The 24,585-nt window shown below is 37.8% G+C and overlaps 1 protein-coding gene across 1 annotated transcript in view; it reads right to left on the bottom strand.

Moving 5' to 3' along the window:
- Positions 1-1,974: 1,974 nt before the first annotated feature.
- LOC116297801 (uncharacterized) overlaps positions 1,975-24,585 on the bottom strand; it is a 63,073-nt gene continuing 40,462 nt past the window's right edge. Inside the window, 39 exon segments of the mRNA XM_089036276.1 lie at positions 1,975-2,460; positions 3,346-3,455; positions 3,879-4,150; positions 5,162-5,357; positions 5,450-5,521; positions 5,757-5,898; positions 5,999-6,321; positions 6,879-7,020; positions 7,148-7,476; positions 8,033-8,174; positions 8,357-8,676; positions 8,804-8,945; positions 9,542-9,685; positions 10,207-10,409; positions 10,940-11,081; positions 11,228-11,550; positions 11,955-12,096; positions 12,174-12,502; positions 12,613-12,754; positions 13,478-13,800; positions 14,315-14,456; positions 14,679-14,822; positions 14,896-15,092; positions 15,228-15,369; positions 15,637-15,959; positions 16,389-16,530; positions 17,171-17,499; positions 18,095-18,233; positions 18,733-19,052; positions 19,471-19,612; positions 20,212-20,355; positions 20,654-20,844; positions 21,469-21,610; positions 21,767-22,089; positions 22,259-22,400; positions 22,727-23,055; positions 23,536-23,677; positions 23,830-24,152; positions 24,250-24,391. Coding sequence (XP_088892402.1) covers positions 2,359-2,460; positions 3,346-3,455; positions 3,879-4,150; positions 5,162-5,357; positions 5,450-5,521; positions 5,757-5,898; positions 5,999-6,321; positions 6,879-7,020; positions 7,148-7,476; positions 8,033-8,174; positions 8,357-8,676; positions 8,804-8,945; positions 9,542-9,685; positions 10,207-10,409; positions 10,940-11,081; positions 11,228-11,550; positions 11,955-12,096; positions 12,174-12,502; positions 12,613-12,754; positions 13,478-13,800; positions 14,315-14,456; positions 14,679-14,822; positions 14,896-15,092; positions 15,228-15,369; positions 15,637-15,959; positions 16,389-16,530; positions 17,171-17,499; positions 18,095-18,233; positions 18,733-19,052; positions 19,471-19,612; positions 20,212-20,355; positions 20,654-20,844; positions 21,469-21,610; positions 21,767-22,089; positions 22,259-22,400; positions 22,727-23,055; positions 23,536-23,677; positions 23,830-24,152; positions 24,250-24,391 — 7,938 coding nt within the window. The 3' untranslated portion in view covers positions 1,975-2,358.

Below are 24,585 nucleotides of genomic sequence, written 5' to 3'. Positions count from 1 at the left end.
TTCTTATAGTACCTAGAGTAAACACCACTAGTTATGGTCTTCATTCCTTGGCTTATCAGGGTAGTAAGTTATGGAATTCTCTTCCAAACAACATGAGATTGTTGCACGAATTAAGTAAATTTAAATCGGAAATTTCCAAAGTCAAATTTGATATTGACTGTTGTACCTTTTGTAGAGGATAATTCTATTTTAATTTTATTTTACATATATACATATATTTATTTCATTGTTTACATCCATATTTTTATATTAGCATCATGTAATTTTAATTTTTAGTTTAGGTTATTTATAACTTGGAGATATTAGCATGTACTTGCTATCTTGTAATTCAAGTATAAATAAAGTTATTGTATTGTATTGTATTGTTGTATTACCTGAAGATAAAGTTAGTCAAGGAAACTTCAAAACGTTACATCATTTTGCTATACTCATATCAAATTTTCATTTTTTAGTTTCGGAATTCAGTAGTCCGAAAAATTCCCGAGCGCTTTCGGTAATTAACTCTTACTTATAGGATGAATCAATCAAACAATAGTCTTTCTTGAACGCATTTCTTAAAGTGTATATGACACGAAAAAATTTTAATGTTAAGAATGTGTAGTTTATTGGCATTAATAAGAATATCACGGTTAAATTTGTTCCAAAAACGTATTTCTCTAGAAATTCAAAAAATTTTAGCACGAGTTGTGACGTCATTTTGTTTACAAGTCTCCAGATTTAGTTGCAAATACACGAAATGTTTGAACATAGAATCTTAATTTCAAGTAGTACACTTTTCAATTTCCCAACATTGGAAGAGTACTACGTAAGCTATCAAATGAAGCTGACTAAAATATGTCTTTTGTTGTTAATTTATATGAATTACAATTTATATTTAGTACATTACTACTGAATCTAGAGTACGTGTCAACAAAATGACGTCACAAATTGGGATTAACTTTCGCAAATATCTCAAGAAATAAGCTTTTGAAACAAATTTTGTTACGATATATTCATTATTACTAACAAACTATACATTTTAAATGATGGAATGTTTTCGTGTCATATACACTTTAAGAGTAGCCTGCTTGCAGATTTATCTTTATCTGCCTTCCGTTCTGCTTGAGGAATAAAAATAGCCTCTGCTTGCGGGGTAATTATCAAGAGAAGAGTTTGTGATATCCTCTTTATTCGTCAGTTTTTTGCCAGGTTTATTAGTTTTCACATATCTTCGAAACCTAAGAAGCTAAATTTTCGATGTTTGAACACAGGCTTAACATCGGAAGTATCTGTGGTTTCGGATCTGTGGGCTCCCTGTGGTCACTTGTGGCGTTCGCTCGTTTAATAAAATTTTGAATTATCGAGTGATTTCAGCTTCTCAAAAATACATCTTCTGAAAACTTCCTAAGAATTAAATGCCGTCAAAATAAAGTTTAGTCATTCACTTCATGAAATTTGCGTGTTATTTCTTCGTCCGATGCGTTTTAAGGCCAGTTTTTGTCGTTTGTCGTGAGCTATGTTTGTAAATTTCATGAAGCGAATAACTAAACAAACGCCACAAGAGACCACAGGGAGCCCACACATCCGAAACTACAGATACTTCGGATGGTAACCCTGTGGTTTAAGTTGTCCGTGTCCTGAGTAATCTGATCATTTTTGAGTTTGATTTAAATAAAGGATGAAGAACCAAGGGAACTAAAAGGTTATATATTCACCCACCAACATCATTTAGTACCTTGAGTTGATTACAGCGCTTGTCAATCACACGTGTGAATCCTTGAAATTTTTTTTCGAGGGGATAGATTTTTTGTGGACGCCAGTCAAAGTGCTTCCCAGCATTGTCGGAAAACAAAACGCTTTTAAGGGTACGTGCCTATGGAATGTCATGGAAACGCATTGATTGACGTCCACCAAAACCTACTTCGTCACGATGTTAAATTTTACGATTTCACGCGTGTGATTGAGAAGCGCCTTAACACTACGTATAGAAACAGGTTAAATGTTCATTGAACTTTATTAGTGCTACTCAGACTACATTACTAATTTACAGATTAATTCTAAATATTAGAGAAGTTAGATCAATCAGAAAAAAGCTCTATGAGAGCCAAGAAAATAGTGTCTTAACTTAACCATTTAAGGCCTAGGGCAAACGTCGACCTTTCCATGCACGGAACTTAATTACATCAAAGAATGCCGTCTCATTATCACCTGATATCCATTGTTTTTAATGAGTTCGGTGCATGGAAAGTTCGACGTTTGCCCTAGGCCTAATTCTTCTAAATTTTTGATCATTTACGCTAAAATGAATAATAAATCTCTTTCATATAATGGTTTCGTTCTCATTCTTGTTCATTAAATATGGTGATTTCTCTTAATCCTCTAGGCATGTACTGATTCTTTTTCTTTTTCTTGTGCTTTGACGATGACAGGAGGCTTCTCCAAGATCATTCTTTTGAACTTGTAGATGTCTTTCTCCTTTTTCTATAAAAACATTCAACATCCTTAGTAAATAAATGAACAGCTTTTCGTTTTCATTAGTCCCTACATATCTTCTTTCAATATTTTAATAATTTTAAATGTTAGAGGTGAATATTTTTATACAGCCTGGCTCATAAACTGGTTCGGTATTGATGGGTTGCAAGCATCCCAAGAGAGTTAAAAGACAAAAACATGGAGGCCATTGTGGTACCGTTAACAATGGATGCTAATGAGAAATCTTTTGTTAAATGGTACCAACATGCATGGCTGCGATGAGGTAACGTGCAAACGAAGAATTAAAACTCCAACACGGCAACAGCAAGGTCCGACCGTCATCAGAATTATGGGTAAAAGAGGTCAAAATACTTTGCCATTTCGTATGGTTAATAAGTATATAAGGTCGCTTATCGTATTTCTGTCCAGAAAATTACAGACAAACACTCTTTTAATTATTTTATTTAAGTTATGGTTCTTCGAACATAAAACCGGAAGTGTGCATTTGTAATTTATGAATATAAATTCAAGAATACAATTTCTCGATAAGTGCGGATATAAAAAAAAATTTTTTGTGTGGATGTTTTGTGATTTGATTTTTGTTATGAGTTCAAAAGAAATACAGAAAAAAAATCCCTTTTCTGCTAGCAGAGTCTCCAATTTTCTCTGCGAAGAATCGCCAACTAAGGAGACTCTACTAGCACCGGTTGACCTGAGCCTTAGACCAAGGTCAAACGTCGAACTTCACATCAGCTGAACCTAATAATATCAAAGAAGAGCGCTTTATTATCGGCTCATGTGAAGTACGACGTTTGACTTGAACCTAAGTTTTTTTTGGATCGTATCATTCTTTTTTCTTCATTTCTTTTCTTTATTTTTCAAATATATTCTTACCTGTTGCTGGCAAATAGCTCGGGCTATGTCTCCAGAACGAGCAAGGAGTTGGTTGAAAGAGCGAACGTAATAGGCATTCTTATCCTTGTACGTCATTCCAAGCAATGAACCTGTAAGCATAAGTGAGTATTAGTGAAACGTATGGATACTAAAGCAGCGGGGAGAGGAGATGTAAAAAAGAGATTGGAAAAGGACTGCAATGAAAAATTGCCGAAAGGAAATTGCTTGAATAACGGCTTGGCGATTACATGGGGGAATTTTTTCTACAACGTGTAACCTACCGCGCAATTTAAACTCAAAAGAAATGTTGCGAGACAAGTTGCAGCAATCGTCGTGAAAAACAGATTTCGTTTCTACTTTTGGCAACGATTGCGTCTCCGTAGCACAGTGTAAACATGCACCCTTGCAATATGTATTGCAGCACTGTTGCGAGACAAATCAAAGAGAAAATTGCTCCGTGTAATCGAGCCTTCAAGATTTTTTTTCGTCAAAAGCATTTATCCATTATAATCCTGACCAATATATTAACCCACCTCTTCTGTATGATCCAAGTCTTATGATAAAGATCTTGACCTTCCTTCTCTCCATGGTGCGTGTTATTCGACGTATTCGTCTAAAGTAACGTCTATCAGGGCGTCCTGATGTCACAACCACCAATGTACGCTGGATGTAGTCAGGCTCGTTGCGGAAAAATACATTATAGGCTGTTTCCAGACCGATGTCAAGACGTTCTCCACGCCGGTTTGGATAGGAAGTTGAGACAATTGCTCTTTCAACAGAACCAAAATTATTGTGCTGACGGAACCTAATAAGAAAAAGCAAAGAAAATATCAAAAAATTGTTAATTACTAGCGCTTAGAGTGAAGGCATTTAACCCGGGAAAAAAAAAAAAAAAAAAAAAAAAAAAAAAAAAAAAAATTGTCAGTCAATGTCAAAATGAAAATACAAAAGAAGTGCCAAAAATCCATCAAGAAAAAGTGTAATTTCTTTTGTATTTGCTGTTAGTCTCGCATTCAGAACAATTTTAAGAAGGGGAATTTAATTACATAATGATTTTTGTCAAGCTTTCAACATGCGTGGTTAGAGTGATTTAACTTCAACCGTGAAAGAATAGTCAACGTAATAAATAGTTGTTGACTCAAACTCCGTTGTCAACATTGCACACAACATTGCAAGCTACAAACTTGAATGAATCAGGGTGACACACATTGCAAGAAAATCGCACAACATCGCTTGTGTCAGCCTGCTATGCTAAGATATTTGGACAGCAGTTATAAATTTGATGTAAGCTGATTGGCTGGAAATTTCAAAATGTTGCACGCATTGTTGCAGTCATGTTCACATGAAGAAATTTGTTGCTCGCAATGTTAGAGCGCAATTCAACTTCAGACTAGTTGCACGCAACGTTGCATGCAACAAGTTTCAGGGGTAGACACACGCAGCAACAATCCTGTTGCGTGCAGTGGTGCATGCAATGTTGCACCGTTTTTCCGTACCTTTAGGCTCAGGTCAAACGTCGTATTTCACATAGCCGAACCCGAAGCGTGGTCTTCTTTAATGTAATTAGGTTTGATAGGCTCATGTAAAGTTCGACGTTTGACCTTAGTCTTTAGCCACTAAATAATAAAACTCTGCTTCACGGTCCAAAAAAAACCCACTATCTTCAGGGCATAGGTGAAAAATTAAAAATGTGAAAAATGAAAAAAATTGGTCTCAATAATAATTTCTATCCCAAAGAAAATAAGAAAAAAACAATTTTCATTGGTTAATATTTCAGTTAAGATACAAATGCTTCTCTTAAGATATATCTCTTTACCTCATAGCTACATCAGCTCTGTTGGAGTAGGTTACAAGACCAACGTGTGTTTGGTGTTTTGTGATGGTAAAAGTGCTTGCGATTTTCCTGAGGAAGAGTTTCACCAAGTGGAAGTTTCGTCGTCCAACGGTGCTTGATCCATCGATAAGGAAACCAAGATCCAGAGTAACTGGACAGTGACGGAGCTTGGAGTAAACTGTTGAAATTATAATTCAAAATCAATTAAAATTTAAACTTAAACCATACACAACTATCTGTTTTGATTGTGGCGTTGTTCATGTAACTTACCTGGTCGCCTTGTTGGTCTTCTTGTGGGTCTTACTATGGGTCTTCCTGGAGGTCTGACTATTGGTTTGCCAGCTATAATAAAGTAATAATTAAGGAATTTATATGTATACGCCATGCCTGAATTACTAACAAATCGTCCACACAAATAACCGGAAACTTAAGCACTAATCTGCGACAGATGATATTTTGTCAGTAAATTAGAATTTTATCGTTATTTCTTATTTTGGTCAGTTAATTAAGCAAAGCGCATTAACATACGTGACTGACTGAAATGGATTTCAGTGATATAGGAATTGAAAAGACTTACTTGGTCGTCTTCCCCTTAATCCAAATCTGAGTGAGATATGCGCGTGCCATGTTCTTGGAATGATCCTCACGAAACGAGCTCGGATAACGGGGCGCAGTCTACGAACAACGATGGTGTTTCTATCACTATTTCCAAGGAATACCTAAAATAAAAATTAAAAAAAAAGTTTTTTCTCTAACCATTTAATTCACAAATACATCGGGCAATTCCTACAATCGATTTTTTGAGCTTTATGCACTTACCCTGACACGTCCGCGGGCTCTGTATGTCGTGAAGCGCCTTCCATTGTTGCTGTAAGCCACAGTGTATGACTTGACCCACTGGTTCGCATCTTGACGACCCTGAGTAAGAATCTTACTGATGATCGTCCTCCTTCCGATGTCAACTTGAATCCATTGTCGTCTGTTGTTTTTCCTGGCAGACCATCCACCAACATTTCGTCCTCGTCTTACGTTGTTAAGTCGGGCAAGATGAGGTCCATGGTAACGATCCCATCGAGATGATGCACTGAAGGCAGAGTTAGGAATCTTGCCATCCTCGACACCAATTGGAACTTGGTTTGAAGCTGTAAGTAAGAAGTGGCATACATGAATAAAATTTCCGGAAACTTTACATAGTAAACTATTATCACCGCCAACGCAGCCCTTCACTTACTAAACGCGGTCGTTTTGCGGAGGAAATGACTAAGCCGCGGGATTAAAAAAACTTGAAACTGCCATAGCTAATTACCACGGAAAAGTACAGCAGTGTCGCAGCTCAATGGGGTCGATCTGAAACTCGGCAATTGAAGGCGCTTCAGGCAGCCGCTATACAGTCAATGCAGATACAGAACTGATTTACCGGGGAGAACGTCGCCGAAGGGGAGGTGTGTGGGTCAAAAATCCTTCAAGCACTGACTGATACGGCGTAACTAAGCAAAATGAGGCCGAAATATAAAAAAATTGCTACCTTAAATAGACAGTCATCTTATCGGGGGCATGCGAAGTACTTCTGATCTTGTTATCACACTTAAAAAAGCATGTTTACATTCCGCGTGTACTAGTTGCATGTCTGTTTTGGTGGTAAATCTAGTATATCAAGTATTTGAATCGGCCGAGAAAAAGCAAGAAAAATTCCACTTACATGCTTTGGTAGCATAAAATTCTGCTCTTAGTGAAATGTGACCGCGCCATGTCCTTGGGTTGATTTTTACATAAGTAGCTGTAATCGGAGGATTGAAAACATTTTCTTTCAGGGTGTTGCGATCTCTGTTGCCTCGGAAGACCTGAGATGAGAAATTTAATTAATACAGATGAAAAAAATTCGGTGAAGCGAGAGAAAGAAAACTAATGGTAAGCCGCGAAAAAACAGCCGAAAAGAAAAAAGACAAAAACAAACGAACAAATATTTACCTTTGTTCTTCCTTTTGATGTGTAAGTTGTCCATCGCCTTCCATCTTGACTGTATAAGACAACAAAGCTTGTCACCCATTGGTTCGCATCGCTTCTTCCTTGAGTTACGACCTTGTAGATCTTCTTTGGTGATCCCAAGTTAAACTGAATCCATTGTCTCTTGTTATTTCTACGAGCTGACCATCCTCCAACTTGACGTCCACGTCGTTTACGATGCAGACGAGCAAGCCATGGGGCGTGGTTTTTGTCCCATTGGCTGGATGCTGTGATGTATTTGTTGGGCAGACGGCCATTGGAAATACCACAAGGACGAGGTAGACGAGGTTTACCTGCAAAAAATGGCATAGTTATGAGTTTATTTGATACTTAAAATTACAGAGAACGAAAAACAAGTTATTTCTCTAGGGGATTTGGAGCTTTAGAGCAAAAAATACTTTATGTAACGGCAGTGAAATAATTAGCGAATGCATATATAAAGAAAAAGGTATGTAACATTTTTGTAATTTTTACAACATAAGCGGACGTGTTGTATCAGATTTACGATCAGGAGCCGAAGGCGAAAGATTGTAGATCTGATACAACACGAACGCGAATGTTGTAAACGACTTATGAAATGAATGAAATTCTTATGGGACTCAGAAGGAATTAAGGGATCGAGATGTGAACTGGACATTGAGAACAATATCATTTGGGATTTGTTGAATGTAAAACAAAATCCTACTCATTAACGGTTGCTTCATAAAGGGTGTTAGATGTCATGCATGAATATGAAACACATATGAAAAACGGGACTGGTTTAGGTAAAGGACCTAAAAAAATAAGAATAATTGCCTTATTGATTGCACATTTAAGGTTACATTGTGGAACAATTTAAGCAATACTTACCATATCTGCGACCATACAACTCGACTCTCATAGACATGTGGCCATGCCAGGATTGTGGGAAGATGCGAACGTAACGAGCCGTGAATGGTCTTCGGAGCTTGTTATAGACTATGGAGTTCCTGTTTCTGTTGCCTCGTAAGACCTTTAAAAATGATTAGCATAAAAATCAGCATTTCAAATCCAAAAAAAATTAGTTAGCAAACTAGTTCGACAAGCATTTGCGCATGCAAATAAAATAATGGAAATGTTATGAGCTGAAAATCTTAAACAGAAAGAAAAGAAAACCATACAAAACTGCGTCTGACGTTTTCCGCGACTACTTACCGCTCTTCTTTTGCCAACTCTGTATGTTGTAAACCTCGATCCATCCCTACTATATACCAAATAGTAACTTGTCACCCACTGATTATAGTCTTGCCGTCCTTGGGTAGCAATACCGGTTACTCGGGCAAGACTTCCAATATCAACTTGAAGCCACTGTCCACGTCGGTTGTGTCTAGAACACCATGCTCCTGCTTGTCCTCGTCGATATAAGTTGAGCCTGGAATTTGCTGGTCTGTGTTTGCGGTCCCACATGGACGAGGCAGTGATAGCGGAGTCAGGAATACGGCCATCTTGAACTCCAAGAGGTAAGTATCTTGGATCTTTTGAGTTTAGAAAGAAAACAAAAAACATGAAATCATAAGTTTTGGATGGATAAATGATTTTATGAAACCTATTTTCATCAGTAGATATATGCTAAGAATGGTTACACCAGTAAACTCTACGTACTTGCATTTCTTCCATACAACTCCATTCTCAATGAAATGTGGCGATGCCAGCTAACTGGATGAAGACGAACAGCTATTGCATATATGGCAGGACTAAATCGGTTACGCTTGACGGAGTTGCGATTGCGGTTGGCATTGAACACCTGTATAATTAAAATGAAATATACGCATTTTTTGAGAAAGGCCTTATTCTTGAATTCTTTAAATCTATATAATTGATATATTTAAGACTTGTTGCGATTTCTAATATTCTGCCACCTCAGACATTTTATAATTGCTTGGTGTGAAATGGGTTTTTCACAGCCATCATTCAAAAATTTAGTAGGTACCGATTGATTATTTCTGACTGCAGCGAAAAAACAAACTTCAGCATGCAGCTCGCAAAAAGACCATTTTTGAGTTTCAAATTACCGCTGTTTTCCTTGCTTACAGATTCGTTTACTCAGGATCAGAATCGAATCAGTATCAAAATATTCGCAAATACCAACGGTAAAGTGACGAATGCACAAATTCAGCAAAAAAAAAAAAAAAAAAAAAAAATTTTTTTTGGAATTTCACGGACCTTCAATAGAACACCTGAATATTCTACATAAAAGCAGCAGAGAACTCGAAACTGGAGTATTGATTGCTTAAGCAGAATAAGATTGATTGATTATTCTCCTATAAAACGCCTGCATGAACAAATAACTAGACTGGATTTAATACTAAATATAGAATAATAAATAAAATAGCTACTTACAACGGTGCGCGGTGCTCTTGAATATCGAACAAAGTGCACACCATCCATACTGTATGTAATGTAGTATTTTTTTACCCACTGGTCAGCATTCTGGCGACCCTGTGTTGCTATAGAAACGATCTTCTTTGGACTTCTGAACGTTACCTATGAAAATGCGTAAAGGTAAGGTAGGTTAAGAATGATTCAGTAATCAATTTAAGTCAATGAAATACTGAATATCAAAAAAATCTATCATGAAAATATTTTGACTGAATGTCAAATACCAGTCGACACGGTAACGGTACTGAAATCACAAAATCCTTAGAATCAAGAGCTCAAGCTAAATAATCATTGCCCTACTAATAAAAATGCTGGAGTATGGTAACGTCAAAACTACATGCACAGGCAGACCGTGCAATTTTCATATAGCCGCAATTCAATAATTGTTAATCACAGTATTGAAATAGTTTATGCATCTCAAGAAATTCTTCACGTTGAAGTCCAAATGCAATATCTTAATTTGTTATTCGGTTCAAGGAAAAAATAAGTCAAGTTGGCATTGTACTGCATTTTGGGCTGGTTTTTTTTTCGTCCACTAAAATAGCCCCACAATGCATTAGAGTGGGAACTCGACCCAGTTTTTCCCTCAACCTCGGATTAGCTAATAGAACAATAAATAGTCTTACCTGTATAAACTGGTTACGGTTGTTATGTCTTGCTGACCAACCACCTTGGTATCTTCCTCTTGCACGTCTGTTTAGTCTGGCCAAGAAGGCACCGTGGTTACGGTCCCAGCTTGAAGATGCACGGATTTGGTTGTTACGGATACGACCGCTCTGCATTCCAAGAGCTCTGGAATTACGGTGAGGTGGTGGCCGAACTATTCCTCCTGATAACAAAATTAGAATAATATTTATCTTTTCTTAAAGTTGCTCTGTAACAAAGTGAAGAATATCAGAGCAGATATCAGAGATACACTCCATTGCCTACATGGATCAGCTTTTATGTTTTTACTGTGTTGCTGATCCAGGCAATACAAGAAAATTACCAGCCGATGGGTGGTGGACTGATATACGCTTTTTGTTTTAATGCAAATAGTACATATATACTTAAAAGAAAGTCAAGCGGCTTTTGCGCTTTTCTTGAAGAAACCCCGTGCTTCAACAAGAACAAATGGCTTTGAAATTTAAAAAAGGCTGCATAGATTTAAGAATTTAGTGAGAAGAAAGCATTTGCATTTTGCCAATGAGAAAAAAGCTGAATATATACCTTGTATAATTATTAATAATTATATAATTTACTTATATAATCAATAATTCATATAGTCCTCCTACACCGATTCACTGAACCCGCGCTAGAACTAGTTTGTTCCCTAGTCATCTGTGCTAAATCAATGTCACACTTTTCTATTTTACATACCTGGTCGTCTTCCTCTGAATCCTATTCTCATAGAGATGTGTGATTGCCATGTGCGTGGATGGAGTCTGATATAACGAGCTCTTATGTAAGGCCTCAAGCCACGGACCACTATAGAGTTTCTGCCTGAGTTACCCAAAAACACCTGAAACCATCGTAATATGACGGAATTTTTAGATCAATATTTTGTAAATAAATTCTCTATAAATTTTGCTGTAAATTGTAAGCTATTTAATCTTGCAAGCTGAATCACCATGTGTTGTTTTACAATTATTTACATCCTCAACTTACCCTGACGCGGCGACGGACTCTGTACGTTCTGAAGTTTCTTCCATTGTTGCTGTACGATACAGTGTATGACTTGACCCACTGGTTCGCATCTTGACGACCTTGAGTAAGAATCTTACTGATGATGGTTGGTTTTCCAAAGTCAACTTGGATCCATTGTCGTCTATCATTCCTTCTAGCAGACCATGCTCCTGTCTTCCTTCCACGTCGAACAGTGTTGAGTCGAGCGCGTGATGGACCATGGTTGCGGTCCCATTGCGATGAAGCTCTTATTGCCAAAGAAGGAATCTTTCCATCCTCAATACCCAAAGGTAACTCGTTGAGAGCTGAAAATACAGAATAGGATCGACTTGAATTCTCAGCTCAAAAATAAAACTTTTCTTGATAGCAGATAATTTTGTTGAAACGGAAGCAACCCAGTCTTGAGCATACAGTCTGAGTATTTGATTTCGTCGCCGCCGCGCTTCTGTGTAAAGGCTATTGTACTGCATCTGTATTGCTTGACCTTCAAAATTTTCCACATGAATGTTTCGTAGCTTCGATCGGTATTTATGTTATTTTATGTTTAGATCGCCGCCGAGCTGCTGTGTAATGTGTAATGACTATTGTAATGCATCCGCATTCCACTACGTTCAATGTCTACCCTATTAATGTTTCTTAACTTCGGCATTAATGTCCATGATGTGGCAATATATATTCAAAATTTGTGACTAACAGTATTATTACTCACATGCTCTTCCCACATAAAACTCAGCCCTAAGGGAGATATGTGAATGCCATGTTCTTGGGTAGATTCGTACAAACTGAGCTGTGATTGATGGCCTGAAGAGGTTTTCCTTTAGTGAGTTTCGGTCACGGTTTGCGGGAAAGATCTGGTTTAGTGAATAAAAATAGTGAGACGTTAAAAATGTGTTCCTCTTAAAGTTGTGAAAATGAAAATAAATCGTACCTTGGTAAGACTGTTCTTTTTGTAGGACACCCAACGTCTTCCATCTTGACTGTAACGGATGGTAAAGCTTTTAACCCATTGGTTTGCGTCGCTTCTTCCTTGAGTTACAACCTTGTAGATCTTCTTTGGTGATCCCAAGTTAAACTGAATCCATTGTCTCTTGTTATTTTTACGAGCAGACCATCCTCCAACTTGATGTCCCCGTCGTTTGCGATTCAGACGAGCGAGCCATGGGGCGTGGTTTCTGTCCCATTGGCTGGATGCTGTGATGTATTTGTTGGGTAGACGGCCATTGGAAATACCACTTGGGAATATATGAGGACGACGAACTTAAAATATAAAAATGCATTTCTTTAAATTTAGTCACACTCGACCTTGCATTATTAAAACTTATAAGTATCTTTTAAGAATGATTCGTTAGAAACTCAAATAAACTCACCATATCTTCGTCCATACAGTTCCAACCTCATAGAAATGTGTCCCTGCCAGCTTCTTGGGTAAACACGTACAAAACGTGCTCTCAGAGAACGAACAAATCGGTTGTATACTATGGAATTCCTGTTACGATTTCCTCGGAATATCTAGAGAAAAAGTTTATCAAAGACTTATTTTTTATGAATCATAGCTTGTGTTAAAAGCCTATAACTTGCAAAGACATATAGGTAAATATGGGAATACAGAAATACAGTAAGAATGAATAGAATAAAAGAGTTCTCGGGCAACAAACTCTTTTGCAAATAAGGGAAATCACGAAAAACATACATTATAATATATTTATCAGTTACTGCAATACTTATCAGTTACTGTGTCTGCGAGCTGCACTCTGAAATTTGGTTTTTCGCTGCCGTCAGTCAAAAATATGAAAGGTATCGACTGATTAGCTTTGATTGACGGCAGCGAAAAACCAAATTTCAGCGTGCAGCTCGCAGACACAAAGTTCGCATTTTTGTGAAAATTGCAGTAAGTTCACACGAGGATAAGCTGAATTTTGTTATCCCAACAAAAAGTAAGATAGGGAAAATGAACAATTTTAAGAAATAATGGTTTTTAGGAAGCATTATTTTTTTAAAGAAAATGGTCCAGTTTAGCTTTGAGATTTTAAAATAACCTTCCAGTACAAAAACGGAAAAAAAGATTAAGCTAATAATTAAAAGAAAAAGAATCAGTGACCTCCGTTTTTTTACTATATGTAAATATTTGATGGACCTATGCTTAGTTTGGTTGGGCTGTATATTTTCTTCTGTCTTCGTATTGGTGTCGCGATCCATAGATCTAAACAAATACTTCTGCATGAGAATACTTACCACTGTTCGTCTTCCATGCCTGTAGGGTATAAATCGTCTGCCATTTGTACTATACGTAACGTAGAAGCTTCTCACCCATTGATTTGCGTCTTGTCGTCCTTGAGTAGCAATACCGGTAACTCGGGCAAGACTTCCGATATCAACCTGAAGCCACTGTCCACGTCGATTGTGTCTAGCAGACCACGCTCCTGTTCTACGTCCTCGTCGAATAGAATTGAGTCTTGCGTTTGATGCTCTGTGGTTGGGGTCCCAGATGGATGAGGCACTGAAAGCGCGTGCTGGAATACGACGGTCTTCAACACCAAGAGGCAAACGATGTATACCTAAAAATACCAGTTTTACAGCCATGATGCATTTCTTAAATTTCTACTCTCTAGAGCAAAGAACTTTCAATGTTTTGTAACCAGCTGCAGTTTAGTAAAAATGACCAATTTTCAAACTAACTGAAAGAGTGTCCGTAAACGACGTGAGGGACGCAAATTGAAAAGCTTGTGCTATTCCAACTAAGGGGTTAAAATGAAGGTAGAGGTATGCACTAGGTTACTTAAATCATTTTAATGAAATGAAAATCAGGAGATAAAGAAAAGAAGTTGAAAAAATCCAATGACACTGCAAATATTTTCATTGCAGAACCAATATACTTTGTAGGCGAGAATATTTATGAATAGAGGTTTTCCATGACAGCCATGTTTGTGGACAGGAACAGTGCAATGTCTTGGCATGACATGAGAATTTATTCCCCAAATGAAAAAAATTCTTTTGTTTTACCATCAAAAATGGCTGCCATGACGACATACGAAAAACCTCTATTTGATTATTTTACATTGATCAACATACCTGCGTTCCTTCCGTACAGTTCGAGTCTCATGGAAATATGAGATTTCCAGCTGACAGGGTGAATGCGAACACTCAGAGCTCTGATGGCTGGTCGTATTCGTCGACGAACAACTGTGTTACGATCACGGTTGGCAGTGAATATCTACAAAAAAATGCCAGTGATTAATTTAATTTATTTTGTTACAAAAATTGGGACCGGCACTAAAAATTGACAAAAGTATGTTTTTCTGATTAAACGTCGCAATAAAAGAAAACATTCTATACCAGTTTTATGTTTGCCATTGTCCATGATCACGAGGTATATATTGTGATTTCACAGCAATGATCCAAAAGTCAAACACTAAGAAGAACTGTGTTTACTTACCTTTCTTCGACCACCAGACATGAATGACGTATAATGTATTTTATCCAAACTATAGGATATGTAGTATCTGGTAACCCATTGGTTGGCGTTCTGGCGACCTTGTGTGGCAACTGCCGTGATTCGTTTAGGTCGACGGAAATTCACCTAAAATTTAAATAGAAATGTTTATATGTCTATACATTATCTTTAAAACACACTCAAAGCAAACCAATCTTACCTGTATAAACTGGTTACGGTTATTATGTCTTGCTGACCATCCACCTTGATATCTTCCTCGTGCACGTCTGTTTAGTCTGGCCAAGAAGGCACCGTGGTTACGGTCCCAGTTCGAGGATGCACGAATCTGGTTGTTACGGATGCGTCCGCTCTGCATTCCAAGGGCACGGAATGATACTGGAGGCTTAATTGCTCCTTCTGTAATTAAATTAAACGTTACATAACATTCATTAACGATTCAGAGCCTTTGCATTTCAGAACCTCTTTTTTTTCTACCGTTGCCCATGATCAAATCGACGAATATCCCTTTTTTAAATTAATATTTCTACTTACGCCTTCGCTTTCCAAGTACATCCATTCTCAGGGACATGTGACCCTGCCACGTTCTTGGATAGATTCTGATGTAACGTGCTCGAATTGCTGGTCTTAGTCGACGAGTTACGACAGTGTTTCGGTCACTATTTCCCAAGAAGACCTGTAAAAAAACACCACACCTTAAAAACCGAAATACGCTTTCTGTAATACTTTTTACTCATCTATGCTCCTTTACCCTTGGGACAATTTGTTTACTCCTTGATAAGCCGCCAAAGGGCAAAGGGCAATAGTATTTAAGATGTTCATTGACTGGACGTCTTTTATGATAACTCTTATACCGTCGACATGGTTTAATACCTCAAAAGCCTTAGTTCAACGCAGGTGATCGTGTATTAACTGAACTAGTAATATATAGAAAAAATCTTACCCTAACACGTCTACGAACTCTGTATGTTTTAAAGCGCTTTCCATTGTTGCTGTAAGCTACAGTGTATGTTTTGACCCACTGGTTGGCATCTTGACGACCTTGAGTACGAATGCCTGTGATGGTTGTGTATGATCCTAAAGCAACCTGAATCCATTGTCCTCGTTGGTTTCTTCTGGAAGACCATCCACCAACCTTCCTTCCTCGTCTAATGTTGTTAAGACGAGCAAGATATGGTGCATGGTTACCATCCCACTGTGAGGAGGCTCTGATGGCATAGTTAGGGATCTTGCCATCTTCCAGACCAAGAGGGATGCTGTTGACTCCTGAAATGAAAATTAATAGTTGTTGATCGTTACTGAGTTGATCGTTAGTTGACGTGGATCAATATCTGAAAGGGAACCCTAGTTTACTGCCTTTACTACATTCATGGAATGTTGAAAAGGCTTATGATGACCGTTTTAATACCAGAATGTACTCTAAAGTCATTTCTTATTTGAAATGACTGCATACATAAAAATCTCTTTGATTTTCAATCCAAATAACTTCGCTGGAATTCTACGTCATAAAAATACCAAAAATTTCCAAAATTACACATTTCTGCATGTCCTTTTTGAAGGTGGTGTTTATTGTTTTGAATATTGGCTTTTATTTTTGAAATTCAATGGCGGCAATTATTGAAATCGGTCTATAGGGTCCTTCATAATGCCTTAATTATTGTATAGATTATCACTTAAAGTGGATCATAAACTTACGTTGGTTGAAGCCATACAGCTCAGCCCTCAGCGACATATGTGCATGCCAAGTCCATGGGTAGATACGAACAAAGCGTGCGATGATTGGAGGGTTAAGTAAGTTCACTTTCACTGTGTTTCGATCTCTATTACCAGGGAGTACCTTTATGCGAAAACAGCAAATATTCAATTCAATTTCACGTGTTTTTTAGGAAATGCTCCTAGCATGAATGTTGAATTCATATTGTCTCTCTTCAGAACTAAATAATGTTTAATGAGATGCACTTCAACATGAGTTTTACGCTTAAATCTCTTAAGGCCTTGTTACACCGTCCAATTTTCCCAGAACCTTTACAATTTGCAACGGATTGTAGCAACTGGTAACGCCATTGCACACTGTATCACCTCTGCAACGGCTTTTTCCCACAGTTTTAAGGCATATTTCAAAATCAGCAAGAAGAAAATATGCCGAGAAAACGTGCAAAAAAAGTTTGGAAAAAGTGCCTTTCGGGCATGGTATGCAATATGCGATTAAGCAACAAAACTTTTATTAACTTTTTTTTTGAAATAGAGATTTATAAAAGATCAACAGAGTAAAAAGAACAACAACAGATGACAAAGCCAGACCATAAGGGCGTAATGTTTGTAATGTTTTCCCCATTTTAGCCCAAGTGTCATGCTCTTGAGGATAGGATTCTTTGTATTAATCTATATGAATGCAGTCGGCGTGGTTATAAATAGAAAAATAGCGAATCGATTTGAGAAGAAAATTGCGTCTTTTACTTTTGAAGATGATGCAATACCTTAACCACACTGTTCACTTTGTAGGGCACCCAGCGTCGTCCGTCCACACTGTACTTGACAATGTAGCTCTTTACAAACTGGTTAGCGTGGCTGCGGCCTTGAGTGGCAATCTTGTAGATCTTTTTAAACCTTCTCAAGTCAAACTGAATCCATTCTCCACGTCTGTTTCTCCTGGCAGACCATCCACCCATGTGCTTGCCTCTTCGCTTCAGGTTTAGACGAGCGAGCCATGGGGCGTGATTTTTGTCCCATTGACTAGAAGCTGTGATGTATCTGTTGGGTAAACGCTTGTTGGAAATACCACAAGGGCGAGGTAGACGAGGTTTTTCTGCAAAAAAAGGCATATTCATGAGGTTATTTGATACTTAAAATTACAAAGAACGAAAAGCAAGTTATTTCTCTAGGGGATTTGGAGCTTTAGAGCAAAAAATAAAAAATAAATAAATAAATAAATACTTTATGTAACGGCAGTGGAAGGAATTAGCGAATGCATATATAAAGAAAAAGGTATGTGCAATTTTTTATACATTACATACATAAGCTGTGGCAGAAAATCTAGTAATACGCTTTTGAAATATAAATTATACTAAAAGCCCGAAGAGGCCTTTTGCACTTTATATACGCAGAATGGTTTGTTTGGTTCTTTAAGAATACCGCTGCATTTTATGACTATAGACTCATCTCCCAGGCTTAGCCTCGCGTAGGAGCAAATCATTTGCAAAAGTCAACTGCAATGCAAAGAATGTGCAGCTTGAACGTTACCACTGTGATGAAATTCCACAAAATTTTGATGGTATTTTTTAATAGCTTACTTACAATCGCGGGTAAGCCTGTGCAAGTGAGTCTGTGATTTTCAAAACAAGCTGCTATTGTAGCTCATACATAAATTTACGATATGATAATATACGAGGTTTCCAACTTACTATATCGATGACCATACACTTCCACTCTCATTGCGATACTTCTGTGCCAGGATTGTGGGTAGAAACGTACATAGCGAGCGGAGAAGGGTCGTAAACGGTGGTATACGACCGAATTTCTATTTCTGTTACCACGGAAGCTCTGAAAATGTAATTCAAACGTATGCCATTTAGAACAGCAAATAACATCTATTTTTTAGCAATCCTTTTTTTTTTAATTTGGATTTTTATCAAAACGAAAAATATTTAAGCAATAGAAGATAAGGTCCTATTACTACCGGTGAAACAGAAGAAGCTGGATGTTGGAAGTAACACGAGTAAACGTTTCAAAATCACGAGCCGGAAGCTTATTATCGTATTTTAGCCTTTTTGGTCGTTTTTTTTTTTTTTTTTTTTTTTTTTGTGGCTTTTGTGATAAGTTTATTTGCCACATAATATATAATCAAGCTTAAAAAACACATCGAAAATGGATAGTTTCTTTATATTTTACTTAGACTTTGGAGTTGAAATGCACTGGGAAGTCTGCTGTATTGTGATCTGTAAATCAAAAACCATCTCTACCGCTGAAATAGAGCATAGGCTTCGTGTGTGAATTACCCAATGAGAGTGCACGTATTATCCAAGCTATATTATAAACTTACATAGATGCTTCTGCCGGCTCCGTAGAATGGGAATCTTCGTCCATCTTTGCTGTACCTCAGTCGATATCTTTTCACCCATTGACTATAGTCGTGTCTTCCCTGGGTAGCAATACCAGTCACAAGAGCCAGGCTTCCAATATCAATCTGTAACCATTGACCATATCTGCTAGGTCTAGGACACCACGCTCCTGCTTGTCCTCGTCGATATAAGTTGAGTCTGGCATTTGCTGGTCTATGCTTGCGGCCCCACATGGACGAGGCGCTTAAAGCTGAGTCAGGAATACGCCTATCTTCGACTCCAAGAGGCAATGATCTGGTAGCTAAAGAGAAGCGAAGAAGATAATGATGTTACAATTTGAGATAAAAATGTCTGTATAGAGTTTTTTCAATTACTCGTTTCATAGAAAAATGTTTAAGTGTCAATTTTAAACCCCATTCAAATTCCATAGCGAGAAACTACGTGGATTAAGTATGGATCCGGCATCATGCTCTAGTAAGGAATTAATAGTTAATAAATAACGTTCATATCTATTGAGAACAACATTTTTGGTCGGTTTGACTTTATCTTCGTTGTAATAAAACCTCGCGTATAAATTGCAACTTAAGTCTCCTGAAAGTACGAGTCGAATACAGAGTCGGTACTCAGTAATTAACAGCTAGCTAGCGAGCTACCACAAAACATTTTCCCCCATTGACATCCCCAAAGTAATTATAATGCCTTTATACAGATAAACATACCAGCATTTTTTCCATATAGTTCAAGTCTCATTGAAATATGACTTCTCCAGCTGACTGGGTGGATACGAATGCTTCTTGCTTTGATATTTGGTTTCAGTAAGTGTCGAACTATTCCGTTGCGGTTCCTGTTTCCACGGAATACCTTTACGCAAAATAATTATTACAAACTTTCAGCGAAAGATTATGATTAATGACATTTGAGGACATGTATATATGATTTTTTTTATTATTTAGAGCAGGCTGATTGTTCTGGCAGCTTTTGCTGTTGTGGGCCTGCATTCACTCACACTCACTACCACTAGATTTACTATTTTATGCACACAACGCTCGACTCAAATGTTGATTTTTACGGAGGGAGGAAAACCGGAGAACCCGGAGAAAAACTCTAGTGGCGCGGGAGAGAGCAACACATCAAAAAACGCAATATGCACACTCAATTCACAGGTGGCGAACCAGCGACTCGACTCACGGCGGTGAAAGACGACGCTTTCGCAGCCTAAGCCACCCATGCCACGTAGAATCATAAAAAATAAAAGTCTTTATGTATTCGTTTATTTGGTGTCACCAATAACGGTGTAATATTTTGTACTTTTCCTTAACAGAGCACTATTCAAAATTTGGGAATAGATATTTTCCCCTAGCACATTTTCCCCTAGTACATTATGAAAAAACATAAGTTAACTAAAACGCACTCGCAAGTGTGTAGACAATCACTTAATGAGAGATTCGCTACTTAGTTACCTTTCTTCGACCACGCGATAGATATGGAGTGTAATGTAAGTTATCCAGACTGTAAGTGATGTAGTAGCCTTTTACCCATTGGTCGGCGTTTTGTCGACCTTGTGTTGCAACCGCTGTAATAGTTTTGGGGCGACGGAATTTCACCTTAAATAAAAATATAAAATTTCAAAATTATACAAAAAGAAAAAGTTGTGGAATAACTTGATAATAAGGATGGAAAATGTATATATAGACTTGCATACAATTTCCCTTTATGACATTCAAGGGAAGACGTCTAGCGACAAAAGATAATGGGACTGCTTTATAGGATCGAAGGAGAAATGGAAAAGCTCTGCCATCCAAGGTTCCAATGATCCCCAAAACCTTTACACCCCGAACTATGCTTTTTGATTTCCAAAGCCGATAAATACTGGGAATAAAACATCATTTAAGATTTTATTACCTGTATATACTGGTTACGGTTGTTGTATCTTGCTGACCAACCACCTTGGTATCTTCCTCGTGCACGTCTGTTTAGTCTGGCCAAGAAGGCACCGTGGTAACGGTTCCAGTTTGAGGATGCACGGATCTGGTTGTTACGGATACGACCGCTCTGCATTCCAAGAGCTCGTAATGGTACTGGGCGTCTTACTCCTATAAATGGTTTAAAAAATAAACACCAAATAAGTTTTAATATGTTGCTCAAGTTTAAGCTTTCAATGTACGATAATAACGTACTGACAGATGAAAAACTATTCAGAGTGTTCATTTCTCACAACAAGTTAACGACCCCATCTATTACCATAGAAACAAGCCAGCTTTTACTCTTTTGTAAATATATGGAGCTATAGACATATCCTTATGCCACGCTTTTCTACATTTTTCAATATTCGATAATATAAGACATTTTGATAGTTTTCGATAATGATTGATATTTGTAGTAAAGTGAAAGCTGGACTACTCATGGAATGGAAAAGTTGGGTGTGGACACGCTGAGAAGATTTCGATAATGGGAATTCCCTGAAATCGGAAATAGCTGTCGCACTAACTGTCGAGCCTACTTGAAATTAGGTATTATTATGGTTAGAAGCCAAAGTGTTTAGGAGTTTTGTTTGGGACAGCATCTCTCTTCGAGATAGTTAAAAGAAATCAGAATTATGTTGTAAGCCAGTTAAGTTGAGTCGCGTAACTGGTAGGACAAGTATTCAGAAGCCTTCAATAAAGTTTAAAGGTACGTTCCCTGCCTCAAAGATCCTTGTATCCTAACAATATTCATACCTTTTCGCCTTCCTCTAAAATCTATTCTCATAGAGATGTGTGATTGCCAGGTACGAGGATGGATTCTGATAAATCTCGCTGTAATGTAAGGCTTCAAGAAACGAGCAACAACCGTGTTTCTATCCGTATTACCAAGGAACACCTACAAAATTAAAGACACCATCTTATTATTAATTTCAATAAACACTCAAGAAAAATCAGAAAAAGTTTTCTGTACCCTAGTGTTATTATACTGGGCGCATGTATACATATACCAAAAAATGTCAAAGGCAATATTTGACCATAAAATAAGACTTACCCTTACTCTTCTTCCTACTCTATAGGGTCTGAAGCGTCTTCCATTGTTGCTGTACGATACAGTGTATGACTTGACCCACTGGTTCGCATCTTGGCGACCTTGGGTAAGAATCTTACTGATGATGGTTGCTCTTCCAAAGTCCACTTGGATCCATTGTCGTCTATTATTCTTTCTAGCGGACCATGCTCCTGTCTTCCTTCCACGTCGAACAGTGTTGAGTCGAGCACGTGATGGACCATGGTTGCTGTTCCATTGTGATGAAGCTCTGATGGCTCTGGAAGGAATCTTGCCATCCTCCATACCCAGAGGTAGGACATAACGAGCTTTGAATAGGAATGGAAAATTTACCAGAAATATTTTCAGAAACATTACTATCATTTTCTAATAAAACATGCATGCTTACTTGGTCGTTAGCATCGATAAGCATACATACAATAATAGGAAAATTGTGACCGACAACAAGGCAAGAAGGAACTTCTTATATATACTCACAAGCTGGCCTGACGTAGAACTCCGCCCTCAGAGAGATGTGTCCTTGCCATGTTCTTGGGTAGATTCGCACATACTGAGCTACGATTGGTTGGCTAAAGTAATTTTCCTTCAGCGAATTTCTGTCTCGGTTTCCACGGAAAACCTGTTATAAAGAGAATCAGATGTAGGAATTAAGGCCTATGGAAGCTCGTGTCTCCTCTCACAAAGACCGCAGAGCACCTTAAAAATAGGCGGAGGGTAGGGGACGAGATCGTAAAATATAAGACACTATTTAAAAAACGGGAAAAAGTATAGACTCGGAAATCCCCCGCAATCCTGTTCCCTCCAAGATCTTTGTCGATGTCGAGTGATGTTATTTTTTAACACTATATTTTGACAACTGAAAAACTTGTAGCATTAACATGCCTCTTCGTGGGACAATTAAACAATTAAACAAATAAGTTATTATTCTGTTATTAACAATTTTACCTGAGTGAGACTGTTCTTTTTGTAGGGCACCCATCGTCTTCCATCTTGACTGTAAAGAATGGTAAAGCTTTTAACCCACTGGTTCGCATCGCTACGTCCTTGAGTCACAATCTTGTAGATTCTCTTTGGCGTTCTCAAGTTAAACTGAATCCATTGTCTTCTATTATTTTTACGAGCTGACCATCCTCCAACTAGACGTCCACGTCGTTTACGATTCAGACGAGCAAGCCATGGGGCGTGGTTTTTGTCCCATTGACTGGATGCTGTGATGTATTTGTTGGGTAGACGGCCATTTGAAATACCACTTGGGAATATACGAGGACGGCGAGCTTAAAATATAATAACAGGGAAATATGTTTTTGTTTTTCATATTTGTACATAAAAAATAGTCGATGTCTCAAATTTAATGCATTTGAGTCATTTTCAAAACATTCCTAATTGTTGTTTCAGAGTAGTTTTTTGATAAGCCCTTTGAGAAGAGCCACTTGAAGCAGGGAGGTGGGAGGCAGAAAGTAATATATATTTTTACCATTAAATGTAGAAAATATGATGTTATGCACAAGTAAATTACATCCAATGACAAAGGATCCTTTCATCAAATACTATCCCATTTGTTGTTACACAACAACATATATGGTACATTAGGAACACATGATCGTGATGATAATCGACGACACCTTTTTGAAAGAATAAATTTTACTTAAAGTTTTCGCAGTAAAATAGGACTTTTCACCTTCAAAACAAGTGACATATTGTATAAAATGTGCATTATAGCGAGGGGTTTGTAATGAGAATTTAAGTGAACTAACCGTATCTTCGTCCATACAGTTCCAACCTCATAGAAATGTGTCCATGCCAGCTTCTTGGGTAAACTCGTACAAATTTTGCTCTCAGAGGACGAACAAATCGGTTGAAAACTATGGAATTTCTATTACGATTTCCTCGGAATATCTAAAAGGAGAAATATCACAGTATAAAAACCAAACCTTTTAAAAAAAAAAAATCGTAAAAGCAAAAATTTAAACAGCGCAAAAATTTTACAAGCGAAAAATGAGACAAGGAAGTTAAATAATAAAACAAAATTCAAAGGAGTCTTTACTAACCACTGTTCGTCTTCCATGCCTGTAGGGTATAAATCGTCTGCCATTTGTACTATACGTCACGTAAAAGCTTGTGACCCATTGATTTGCGTCTTGTCGTCCTTGGGTAGCAATACCGGTAACTCGGGCAAGACTTCCAATATCAACTTGAAGCCACTGTCCACGTCGGTTGTGTCTAGCAGACCACGCTCCTGTTCTACGTCCTCGTCGAACGGTGTTGAGTCTTGCGTTTGATGCTCTGTGGTTGTTGTCCCAGTTTGAAGATGAACTGAAAGCGCGTTCTGGAATACGACGGTCTTCGACGCCAAGAGACAAACGATTCTTAGCTGAAAATAATATTTGCATATTAAAATAAGTTCATGGAAGTTTCATGGACCAAGTCTAGATGACAGTTACCTTCGAAGACTGAATGAAACCACTAACCTGCATTTCTTCCATAAAGTTCCAGTCTCATGGAAATATGTGACTTCCAGCTGACGGGATGGATACGAACACTCAATGCTCTGATAGCGGGTCGGATTTGTCGACGTACCACTGTGTTACGATTGCGATTTGCGCTGAATATCTATTGAAAAAAAGAAGTTTCAGTTACCAATGCAGCATTTGAGTCTGTGGAACCAATAAACCAACACGAGGTTTGACAATGACGACAGTTTCGTGAAAAATGAGGTTAGGAATTGTGTGACCAAAATCTAGATATAAAGCATTCACCATTCCTGGCTAAGTGCCTAACAGGTTTTCCAACCCAATTGGTAAGGC

This window comes from Actinia tenebrosa, unplaced genomic scaffold (genome assembly GCF_029948245.1).
Source record: "Actinia tenebrosa isolate PJP-AT-01 unplaced genomic scaffold, QUT_ActTen_1.0 PGA_scaffold4__44_contigs__length_22323623, whole genome shotgun sequence".
NCBI classification, from domain to species: Eukaryota; Metazoa; Cnidaria; class Anthozoa; order Actiniaria; family Actiniidae; genus Actinia; species Actinia tenebrosa.
Note: the sequence above shows the minus strand (reverse complement) of the source record. Positions and strands in the feature narration are given on the sequence as shown.